We start from the raw sequence: 13,249 nt of genomic DNA on the forward strand, positions 1-13,249 counted from the left end.
TTGTTCAAATAAAAGCCCTTGGGTTAAAATTGGCCCTGCCAGGGGGGGAGGGGGGGCATCTTCTAATGGATGTCTTCCAAGTTTGTTCAAATAAAAGCCCTGGGGTTTAAACTGGCCCCGCTCCGGGGGCCTATATACAGGTGAGCGACGTCAAGGCCATCATGGCCCTCTTGTTTTGAAATTGAATTTTCTTTCTAATGGTGTACCAGTATTTTAAATGTACATATGATGAATATTTATAGAGGTACAAGATTAAAAATTGAACAGTTTATTAATTTATATAAACTCAGTTACATTTTAGATGATTTTAAAGTAAATTTAATTTCACTTTATTACTTATAAAGAAATTAATCAAAATTATGAAAGAAGGTAAATTTTGTTACCTTAGTTATATTTCATAACCATAGTGCCAAATTAAATTTAAAGTTTTGTAGGATTTTGTCTTGATTTTTTAGCTCAACTATTCGATAAGAATAAGATGAGCTATTGTAGTCACCTGAGCGTCAGCGTCTGCGTCGGCTTAACCACTTATATTAAAGTTTTTGTAATACCTCAAATATTTTCAAAGTCCATTGACTTATGGCTTTGAAACTTTGCACACTTGTTCACCATTATGACCCCAACCCACTAGACAGGGGGAAATATCTCTATCAAGCATTTTGTTAGAATTATGCCCCAAATCTGTAGACAAGAGGAGGAAACTTTCAAGCATTTTGACAGAATAATTGCCTCTTTTTCGACTTAGAATTTACATTAAAGTGTGTACACCAACTCAGATATTTTCATATTCCATTGAAAGAAGTTGAAATTTTATACACTTCTTTGAAAGCATTATAGGGCTCTCTTTAAGGCCTATAACTGTAACATGTATTTAAAGAAAAATCAAGCACTAAGAATAGTCGAGCTGATGTCCTACCGACAGCTCTTGTTCACATTATTGTCAATAGATCTTGTCTAACATTTAAGCTATCAATTAAGGTATTTAAAAGTTTCTGGTTTTAATTATATGCCTTCTGGTGCTTGAAACAATGCACAGAGCTGGGCAGCTGAGATTTTCCAACACCTGAGAAAAAAATCAGAAAATCTGGGAATAATTGTCCATTGCTAAATTTATATTGGTGTGACTTGAATTCTGTTAATTTAGAAATACACAAGCTATGGTCTAATTGTTACTGACAAATGGTGAAAATAATGTCAAGTTAGTTACTATTTCATGATACCATTTAATACAAAATTGTTTACAGTTATTTAGCCTTTAATCTGCTGCAAACAAAAATGTTTAGCCTTTGACGCCAGTATGTGCGTGGGCCATATTGTTGATTGCTGAATTATTTGTTTTATATTGAAATGCCCTAAAACTTTGAAAGAATTATTCTATATTCAAAGCAGGGCAAATCCATTACATAAATTCAGCAGATTACCATATTGCTTTTCATGTTGTAGGTTATACCAGTCAGAGATGGGAGTTTCTGTCCATGTAAAGAAGAGTCTGTATGCAAGTCCTGTATAACAACATCAACAACAGGTTTTTTTTTTAACTACAGTAAGTAATATGACACAGTTTCTATCTTTCAAAATGGATGATATCAGTTCATTTACATCACTTACATTTTCTACATCAAGCTAATGAACAGTTTGAAATTTTTTAATTTTTAGTCTCTGGTAACATTTAGTAATTAAGGTGAAATTAATAATATCCTCCCACAGGTTGTCTGTGCCAGAGTGTTTTAGGTCAGCTGACTTCAATCACTTGCTCCTCTCAGCTGAGCATTAGAAATCCTACCAGGGATGTTTATTTCATCATGTACAGAAACTAGTGGTTCGACCTACTTGTCAGTGTTGTAGCTTCCTGTAGACCATGACTACATTTTCTTCCTAGAAAGTGAAAAATTATAAATAATTATCTACCTGAGCAGCAATTACTATTCTTACATATGTTTTGTACTTACTACATGTATATGCCAAAACCCACCTCTTAGAATCCAGAGTGAAAAAACTTCCATTAAAACACCACTAGAAGTGGGCCTGCATGTAAATTTAGACCAATCTTTGCCCCTGTTTGTACATCCTGAATAATGCATGATAGGGCTTCTGATCTTGGTTTATCAGCATCAGTAAATCTGGAAAGTTATGTGAACTAAAAAATAAAAAAAGTGTCCTACTACTCATATTAACACATGAATCTTACTGTAAACAATAGTCATATGATAAAGAACTTAGGAATAGAATTACAGAATTGTTTAGGAAATATTCATTTAGCCTATTTCAAAATGTAGTACATTGAGCATGTTACTTTCATATGTAGCTGGTACTGTGCCTTCTACAACCACAACACTACTGCCTGTGAATGTGCCGGTAACCAAACCAACAGGAAGTGAGGTCATCACTGAAAAAAGAACAGAAAAATCAAGCCCAGGAGAGTCTGTAACACTTACAGATGCGTATAAGCGTTCAACAACAGAGAGTAATGAAATTTCTGACACCAAGGTTGCTTTTGCTATAGTTGGTTCCATTGTTGGGCTTGCCTTGGCTGTCATCATTCCAGGAATTATCTATTACAGCAGATGTAGAAACAATGGTGGTGAGTTATAAAAACGATTAAATTAAATCTTGTAATATTAAGTTGCCCTTGAAGGTCAAATGTCAGACAAATTTAAGTCCACACTATGAATTTTATACATGTTTTTGATGAACCTTCTTCAAACTTAGTGCAAATGTTTACTTTCAGGATTAATATTTAATAGATTACATGTACATTAAATCATGTGTCACAAAGATGGTGGGAATGTTGGTCACCCCTGCGACATCCTTAAGTTGAATGATATAACTGGTATTTACTGGTGCATATTTATTTTAGTGTAACCATTGCCATCAAAGTTTAATTCAATGATATATGAGAAAGAATAGAATCAATGCGCTTCTGATATCATTAAAGCAGCTACATGCACCACGATTTGGTTTTGCACGCGCTACACTATCTGAGCCTAAGATAATTTGGGGAAATTACAAATGTACATGAGGGTCTGTTTAACCTTTTCCCTGATATAGACATGTTTTGACGGCTTTTTGTCCCCCCCTTTTTGAGGCCTCAAACAGTGAAAAAAGCCCCTATTTTTGAGGCCCCAAACACTGTTTTTGGTTAGAGAAATGTTGTTAAAAAAAGTGACCACTTTTTCGGCGCCGCACCCCATCAAAATGTTACATAAGGGGGTTGCCAGAAGGGGGATGTGCTTCCTTCTGTTTGGGGGTTTGAAGGGGTATGGGGGTGGTAGTCCCCCTCATTACCAAGAAAATTTTGGACATGTGACAGACTAAAAATGGCCTCAGGTCGATCTTAGGGTAACTAGTAACCAACTCTAAAAAGCCTTTTACTCTATCTCAATTCATTGAGAAGTTGCAGCACTTTGAAATCAGTTTTGATGGAAAAAGCAATGCAAAATAGTATTTTTTGGCAATTTTGAGACGTCCCCCCGTTGCCATGGTAACAGGAAATTTAAAATTGAGCATGCTGTTACAGAGGCTATGGTCTAGTTAACATTTGTCCCAAGTTTCATCAGTATTGAAGCATTTTTCATAGTTTCATAGCAGTTTGAACTTGTAACAGGAGGCTTTTCAATGAAAACAGCCATTTTTCGCAATATGCTCATGGGGTAAAAGGTTAAATTGAGTATATGCAATTAGTTAAGTGTTTATTATTATTTTGTTTAGTGATACATACTTTATTCATCATGATAATTATTCTTGTTTTTCAGGAGAGAAAATAGTAAGAAATGGAGATCATCCTGACCTGGATGGATCTCCTGTATTACCGGGTAAAAACCCAGGCTATGCTGATGAAATAGCTTCCATAATGACCTTCCCAAACTCAATTCATGGTATCAATAATGGAAATGGTATGACTTTTTATAAATTTATCAAAAGTTGTATATACAGGTATATTGTACAACAGAGTATTTTGTTGTTTAACTCATTGTTTAAGAGAACTTTGTTTAATTTAGTATTCAACTTGCAATGAGGAATATACTTTTAGCTAGACTGTTCAGAAGATAATAAGTGTGTATCTATTCTTTCTGGCTTTCTTCTGCATAGATTTTAATTTTTTTGGGGTTTAAGTTGTTGTTTGAATTTTTCAATGCAAGGACTATAAGGGCATTAACTCCATGACTTGTGCAGCTTGAATAGCTATCTAACTTCAAAAGTTTTAAGTCTCAACTCTAGTCTTGTCAAGTTTTATGAAAGCCCTTTAAAAACATTTTGACCTTTTATTTAGCCTCAAGGAAATGCACTGATAGTATTTACTTGAAACTTCACTCAGATCATCTTAATGGTCATTGTTGGTCACTTAAAGCAGCATGCCTCCAGATTCATGCTAATTTTCATGAAAAATTTGCAAATGTATTAAAAAAGTCAAATATTGTGAAGTGTACAAAGAAAGCAATTTACACATTGCAAAGGGCACTTACAATTCACGTAAATTACCAAAAAGAGGTCAAAAATATACATATATACCCCTTACTGCATCAGTAACGCAGTAGAGTCATAGTGATTGATACTGCAAAATCAGTAATTAATCGCACATAACATGTAAATAATTAATAAAATAAATTTAATATTGAATACTTTTACTTTTCTAAAGATCTTAATATTTTTTTCTAAAGATTGAATTTCTTGAAATATTTTGGCTCTTCTGATATGTATAGTTTTCCTGAACTACAAAATTTAATAATTTTAGCATTTAGATATCAATGAATGTTACACTAACGGGTCCATTTTCATAAATTTTGCACAATTAGGGTTATAATGGTGCTAAATGAAGGACTGATTTACAATTGGGTTAGCCTGTAACCTTTGGAGTGATAAAAGTCAAGTGTTAAATGTCAACTAAGTGTTAAAAGTAGAGTTATAAGAGTACAGATTTCCAATTTTTAAAGGAAGGATGCATTTATTAGATTCATCTTGACCCAGTTCCTATATTTAGGGAAAAATCTTTACCCATATTTTATTAGTCATCCAAAATTGACCTCTATGGAGTAAATATAGATTAAAATCTAACAAGGAAACTCGTACTGAGACAGTAGGTGATGGTTCAATGTACTTGACACGTTTAAACCATCCCGGCTCCAGATACATGCTCGTTTTTGTATGAAAATTTAGAGTGCTTTATTACATGTATAACATGAACAGACATTCAATTTATTAAAAAAAAAAGGGTAGTTTAATTGGAGAAAAATAGAGATATTTTATACTGCATGAAATGTTGTATTAAGCAGCATGTACAAAACAAAAGGCACTAAGAAATACAATATGGTAGAAATATTGTAATGAAATGTTAAATTAGGTAAATTAATATCTATGTAAGATATGAAAATACATGTATATACATTTTTAGGCTAGGATGAACATCATTGCCCGCTTGTGTCTGAATTAATTCTTGGAGGGCAACCTCATAGAGGTTTTTACTAGCCTTATGTTCTTTACATTGTCTTTGTGACTTAAATCTCAATGAAAATGTAAAAACTACACACACAGAAAAACACCCCAAAATTCTCATTGAATGCTTGGACTGAAAGTAACCTAGCTCTTCAGTATTATTCAATAGCTTACCAAATTGGCATTTTCATATCCCTATAAATATAAGTTAAAAAAAAATAAAAGCTGGGCAAATACATTCAGGATATTTATTTACTACATATGCATCAGGCTTAATTATTTGGTTATTTTGGCACAGGTTAAGGGTTGAATATACATATGTGATTATATTGTTTTAAAAAGATTACAAGATTATTTTGAAAATTATCTAAGTCATATTTGTTTTGCCCTTAAATGTGGTGAACTCTGCATGTTTTTGTTTTTTGTTTTTTTTGTTTTGCTTTTTAATAAAATAGCAGTGTTTCCTTGAAACGAAATCTATTATTTTATTGGTCCAGGAGTATTTAAAGGATATTAATGTAACTTACGTTCAGGAAATTGCCTAAGTTGTATTTTGTATTATTTTCCTTATACTGCCCATATTACATTTAATAATGTGTACTTCAAAACACTTAAAGTGTTAAGTGCTAAATGTCATTTACTCATGTAAAAAATGATAAATAACAAAAGCAATTAACCTTAGTCATTAAGGATAAAGTAAAGTTCAAATGAAATTATGTAAAGTGCAAAAAAGGAGGTATATTTTCCTTATTGGATGAAGCTATTTTTATACATGTAGGTCAAGTTTTAATGTTGTGTTAATTTACAAATGAGCGCGTCTTGCATTTGCGACCAGCATGTCTGATCAGGTTTCCATGCTGTTCGCTATCAGTTTCTCTACTTGTTATAGGGTTTGTAAGCGCACAGTATGGATCCTGATCAGACTGCGCGGATGCGCAGGCTGGTCTGGATCCATGCTGGTCGCAAACGCATTACATTGATTTTGTGGTGACGCGGCTCATTAATGAATAATTATAGTTTAAGTGATCAGACTTTTATGAGCACATTACCTGCTGGAGCTGACAGTAATTAGCCTTGACCACCAGTATAGAGCCAGACCAGTCTGAACATCCTTGGAGTCTTGCTAGGCTCTATACAGGTGGCTCTTCAGTAACATATATCCATCTTAAATAATGGATTATTCCCACATTGAATGACGGAATCAGTGCAAGTCATTTTCCCCAATTAATCAGGTTAAGTATTAATATAGGGTATTAAATCAGTGTTTCCGCTAAGTATTTTTGCATAAAACTGTACACATAAGCGTAAAATGTATATTAACATAGAAGAAAACATGTTTTAACTGAAATTCTCGATATTGTGCGCCATAGTTGCACATTTTTGGATATGCATGTCTCAGGGCATGTTAAAACAGCTTTATGCAATGACAGCCCTGGAAGTTTTATTATCAAAACATATCTGTCAAATGACATCACACAAGCATGTTCAAAGAATTACACATTCAATGGTTTCTTTATATCAAATACAGATAATGAAATGCCAAATTACCGTGATATCACATTAGAAATTTACTTTTATGCAAGAATTGCGCTTATGCTCATTTTTCTATGCATTAACATCTGCGAAATCCCTTAGACTCATAAATTCAACCCACACCTGTGCTTCTGCAGATTATATTTACATAAAGGTGTATTCACCCTCTATGATAAATGCGATGTTCATTTCAAGGAATTTAAAAATTGTTTATATAAGGAAGTTATGCAAATTAAGGTGAATATGAGTTTGATTTCTGTGAAAGATGATATAATTTCCGAAATAAGAATCTTGATAATAAATTAATATAACAATCTTGCCATTCTTTAAATCTGGAAAAGTCAATTGTAACTAAAAATGCATGTCTCCAGATGAGTCAAAATATTTCAAGAAAATTAAACATGAGAAAAATTAATCTCCTTATAATTAAGATCATCACTCTTTGCTATGAGGGTAGTGGAGCGACAGTAAGGATATGATTTTAATGAGATTGGAGATAAATGTACTTAAATTTAAAGTGGATTGGTCTACAATAGTCATATTTTCGATAAGTTTTTAGCTCATCTATACAAAGTATAATTATGGAGAGCTGTCCTACTCGCCCCTGAGTCCGTGTCCAGATTTCTGAATAAAGTTTTGGTGCAGTAAAATATTTTTCACTATTACTTTTTCATTTCTTAAGGTATCAACTTTAAACTTCAAATATATGTTCCTTATCATCAACCGCACCTTATGTGACAAGGTTCATTTATTTATCACCTTATTTCTACTGCTTGACTACCGCAGTTTTCTCCTACATGACTAATGAAGTAAGGGGTATTTTTAGCTCGACTATTCGATAAGAATAAGTAGAGCTATTGTAGTCACCCGAGCGTCGGCGTCAGTGTCGGCGTCGGCGTCTGCGTCGGCGTAACCACTTATGTTAAAGTTTTTGTAATAGTTCAAATATTTTCAAAGTCCATTGACATATGGCTTTGAAACTTTGCACACTTGTTCACCATCATTACCCCAACCTGTATACAGGAGGAGGTAACTGTATCAAGCATTTTGACAGAATTATGCCCCTTTTTCGACTTAGAATTTACGTTAAAGTTTTTGTAATAGTTCAAATATTTTCAAAGTCCATTGACATATGGCTTTGAAACTTTGCACACTTGTTCACCATCATTACCCCAACCTGTAGACAGGAGGAGGTAACTGTATCAAGCATTTTGACAGAATTATGCCCCTTTTTCGACTTAGAATTTACGTTAAAGTTTTTGTAATAGTTCAAATATTTTCAAAGTCCATTGACATATGGCTTTGAAACTTTGCACACTTGTTCACCATCATTACCCCAACCTGTTAACAGGAGGAGGTAATTGTATCAAGCATTTTTTTTTACTATCAAGCACTAAGAATAGTCGAGCGTTGCTGTCCTACCGACAGCTCTTGTTTGCATATTGTTACCACTGTTCGGTATTTTATGTAGATTGTAAGAGCTGTTTGCATTATGTAAATTACGTTCTTTGTTCACTTCACAATATTATTTTTACTTTTGAATACATTTTCAAAATTATCATGAAAATTGGCATGGATCTGAGGGCATGCTGCTTTAAAATAAGATATTGATAGCATTATAGTTATCAGCAGTGTAAAGAAGATTTGTCATTCTGTAATGGAAAGGCAGTCTGGCCTTGTTCTGATGGTAAAGATGAAACAATGGCATATCTACCAAATTTTAAAGATCCTGTAACACATTTTTTTTTTGGTTTTATTTCATAAATATGATGCTCAAATTAAGATTTGTCAATACTGTAAGTTCAAGTAAGCATTATTTATAAAGGTATTACCGAATTTAACATTTCATGTAAATAAAGGGAGGTAATTAGAAATTTATTTTCTATAAATTCTATGTCAAATTTTCCAATAAGAAATTAATGCATATAATTTATTGATTAAATATAATGTGAACAAATATTTGCAGTACACATTTTACATATTCTTTGATGTTTTGAAAATTGTTTTATTTACATAACTATATACATATATATTTTTTGCAAGTGTGGTATACACACAGTAACAATATCAATCACAAAACATACAGGATCTTTAATGATCCTTACACAATATAATTTGTCAGTCTGGAACTTATAATACATGTATTATTGATAATTCTAACATGACTCCCAATTTAGCGGCAGCATTAAAATTTGTTGATGTCATGTTAGAATCGAAATAATATATCCATATCGGTGATTGATGTTTGTCGGCTATGCCCTCTTGACATAATTCCAAGTATCCAAACTCTAAAACAGTGATTTTATTGAGCAATATCCCTATAAAAAGGAATATATTATTTCTTAAGTAATAACAAGTACATAGTACATATGTATATATTACATAGTAAGTGGGCATTTAAAACAATAATTGTTAATTAACAGCCAAGAAAGAAGAACTCACAGTGCTTAGCAATCAAAGTTTCAAGAAATTGTAAAACATATTTAACTACTTTAACCTTTTCCCTTATATAAGCGTGTTTCGACGGCTTTTTGCCCCCCCCCCCCCTTTTGAGGCCTCAAACAGTGAAAAAATGTCCTATTTAGACCCCAAAACACTGTTTTTCGTTTGAGAAATATTGTTAAAAAAAGTGACCATTTTTTCGGCGCCGTCCCCCATCCAAATAATACATCAGGGGGTTGCCAGAAGGGGGATGTGCCCCCTTCTGTTTGGGGGGTTTGAAGGGGGGCGGAGTCCGCCTTATCGCCAAGAAAATTTTGGACTTGTGAGAGGCTTAAAATGACCCCAGGTTGATCATGAAGTAACGTGTAACCAATGCTGAAAAGCCTTTGACTCTATCTCAATCCATTGAGAAGTTGCAGCACTTTGAAATAAATTTTGATGGAAAAAATCGAGGCAAAATAGTGATTTTTGGCAATTTTGAGATGTCCCCTCGTTGCCATGGTAACAGGAAATTTAAGACTGAGCATGTCGTTACAAAGGCAATGGTCCAGTCAACATTTGTGCCAAGTTTGATTAGTATTGAAGCATTTTTCATAGTTTCATAGCAGTTTGAACTTGTAAGAGGAGGCTTTTCAGTTAAAATGGCCATTTTTCACGATATGCTCATGGGGGAAAGGGTTAAGTGATGGATTTAAAATTCATAGAATTCAAAAGTTGTTTTGATGATAGAATTGAAACACTTGAACTATGTGAAATGTCATTATTTTCATAAATCTGAAACTTTTCCGTAAATTATTTGATTTCCAAGATGTTTATTGCATCTGTTATTTAAAAGGAGTGGACTGATCTCATTAAACCAATACCATGCTAAAAAGTTTAAATGGACAAGTCCATGAGCTTGTTTATAATGCTTAAGTCAAATAAAATATTTGTTCTGTTTTGTTCTGTCCATCTTTCAAACTGCATACACAAAACCATTGTCTTGTCCATCCTTCATACTAAACAAAATTCAATTTTTTTTAATAATTTAAAAACTTTTTTTTCAGTAAAGTAACTTTATTCATTTAAGTTTCAAAGTTAAAGTTCTGACTGAATAGTGAACAGTGCAAACCATGATCAGGCAGCAAATGTAATGTTCATAAGAGGTAATTGACATGAGGGGTACTGTAGAGATTAGCACTAGTTCTTGTTAAATTATCTCTGAAGACTGTTTTAAGTTATTAGGGTACCCATTAATCAGATTTTTGTAAGCTAAGGAAAAGATGGAAATAAAATTTATTTAATATTTGCTGTGAGCTCTGTAAGAAATATAGAAATATTACGATCATTTTTTTTTTTTTCAGCGGAGAAGAAGCAGCTGACTAAGAAGCCGAAGTTATGTCTGCTGTTTGAAGATGATCACCAGTATCATCGTGCTGTTGTGAATCATTTCGCCACGTTTTTACAACAACATTGTCAGTGTATTTCTATGTGTGTCGAGTGGCAGCTTGACGCACCGTGGGTACATGAGGATCTCGACCAGGCTGACTTTATAGTGATTGTTAACTCTGAAGGTGCGTATTCAAGCTACATGGCTAGGTACGGGCAGAAAAATTCATCGTTGACAGTCAACCAGTCACCAATGACGAGACGAATGTCGAGCATCAACAGCGTGAGAAATAACTTTTTACGCGATGAAAGATACGATAATATATTAATGATTTATTTTGATTACACAGATGAAAAATTTATCATTCCAGATATTTGCCCTGGCTTTAAGTACCGGCTCCTTAAACACTTTCCCGATTTTCTTCTCCATATTCATAAATTGCGTCGAACAGATAACCTGTCAGATTACGACCTCCCATTTGATGGCAAGTTTAATACACGGCCTATTGGACAAAAACTTCTTGAGTCAATTGCTGCAGCCGAGCAGTACCAGCAACAAAACCCGAAGTGGTTAGAAAAACGACTATGCTATGACAGATTGTGGTCAATTGCCAGTGATGAAAGCAAATATGATTCTGGAATTACAGATGATTATAATTCATGTGGCAATACCCCACAAAGTGAAAGGTCACCTCCATTTCATACCTCTCCTCAAGAAGCAGGTCTTCTCCATCTTCTAGATGGTCAATCACTTCTTACAGTCAATCCCTCTGACATTGGACTTTCAGTTCCACCTCGCCTCAATGATTCTTCACAAGAAAATGCATATGTCCTCAATACCCACAATACAAAACATAGACCAAAACTGTTGCCACATAGCTTTGTGGCAAATTCACAAAATTTGTCGAATCATTTGCCCACCCCACCCACCTGCAGTACTGTTGAGGATGAATTTGCTTTCATCCCCCCAGATGACCTTGATGATGATTTTGATGTTTTAAGTAAGACACAGTCTGAACAAATGAAAAGTATTGTTGACAGGTACCATGCTAGAAATAACATGGGAATCAGTCTTGAAACTCATAGTGATGAAGGTTATGAGAATGGGCATGAAGCAAGGGACCAGTCTGAAGGTTATGACAGGAATAGGGACCTGCTTTTACTGAAAGTTCAGAGTGGGGAGGTCCCATTTATTTCATGCATGAACAGTGACATAGTCAGCTTAGGAGGGGAAAGTGTTTAAAGGTGCTGTAACTACTAGTTACATAGCATTGCAAGCATTTAATGTTTACGCAGTATAAGTGCCTTACATGTAAAGGGGTGGGGGTAAAATTTTTGTTAAACATATGAACAGTTGGGACCAAATGTATTTACTTCATAACTATTAAAATACAGATACATTATACTGGACTAACATTAAAGAGTCTGAGTCAAATTTGATGCTATTAAGTGTCAGAGAAGTTGAATTTTAGATATCCAGGTATCAAGAATGTTGTTTTTTCCCTATCATTAAAAGCGTTGTTACTCCTTATTGTACATGTTTATCTGTTTATCATATATCAGTAGCTTTAATTAGAAGGAAGAAGTTTTCAATTTTTCAATTTTAAAATGTCTACTTATAGCATATTACATGTAAAATGTTGATAAATACATTATATATAAGTATTGAAATTTATTATATACTTATAAATGAAATATTGAGAAATATTGATGAAATAAAATGCGTATTTTCATTTTCCGTATTTTCACTGTAAAAATTTATTTTTCACTGCAGTGAAACATATTTTCCGTATTTTCACTGGTGTCTTGCCGGACTACTTTCTTTTAAATTCTACCAGTACACAAAATTTAAGGGAAAGTTTTTCAACTTTTATCGCAAAAAAGAGAAAAATGTACATAATAAACAGAAAATTCAAGTTTTTTCTATAAATACATGATTTATTTTCATCTTGTGGCATGAAAATTACCATATTTCACTCGTGGCTACCGCCACTCATGAAATACTTATTTTCATACCACTCGATGAAAATAAATCATGTATTTATAGAAAAAACTTGAATATCCTCTATTACTTTGACTGAACTGACCACTTCTAATTATATTTTCCATAAAATTGTTTGATAAGAAAGAAATATATTTATAGCCTATGTTATTTGCATTTTCTATAGTTATGTTATTTGTTTGAATATAAATGTATATCGTAAGCTTGCTTCTTACACGGAGAAAAAAATCAAAATTTAATGAATATGCACTATAATCATGATATTGTGTTATTCTAATAGATTTTATCATGTGAGGGTCAGTTTATGTTATGACAGGTGTTGGTAACATGTGCCTTGTTTAGTACATTTTAATCAAAAAAGTCCCATTTATAATACATTACATTAATTCTTGTATATTCATCACTTAGAGATAACTGGTTATCACGATTCTGTCACATTAATTATATAAATTCTGTTCATAATATCTTGTGTCA

The 13,249-nt window shown here is 33.2% G+C and overlaps 1 protein-coding gene across 1 annotated transcript in view; it reads left to right on the forward strand.

The window, feature by feature from the left end:
• LOC132737981 (uncharacterized) overlaps positions 1–12,656 on the forward strand; it is a 41,188-nt gene extending 28,532 nt beyond the window's left edge. The window contains exons 8-11 of the mRNA XM_060725383.1: positions 1,444–1,543; positions 2,306–2,581; positions 3,753–3,893; positions 10,749–12,656. Coding sequence (XP_060581366.1) covers positions 1,444–1,543; positions 2,306–2,581; positions 3,753–3,893; positions 10,749–12,016 — 1,785 coding nt within the window. The 3' untranslated portion in view covers positions 12,017–12,656. The remainder of the gene's footprint in view (positions 1–1,443; positions 1,544–2,305; positions 2,582–3,752; positions 3,894–10,748) is intronic.
• Positions 12,657–13,249: the final 593 nt, after the last annotated feature.

This window comes from Ruditapes philippinarum, unplaced genomic scaffold (assembly GCF_026571515.1).
Source record: "Ruditapes philippinarum isolate M1 unplaced genomic scaffold, ASM2657151v2 ctg276_1_1_1_1, whole genome shotgun sequence".
In the NCBI taxonomy this organism is placed as follows: Eukaryota; Metazoa; Mollusca; class Bivalvia; order Venerida; family Veneridae; genus Ruditapes; species Ruditapes philippinarum.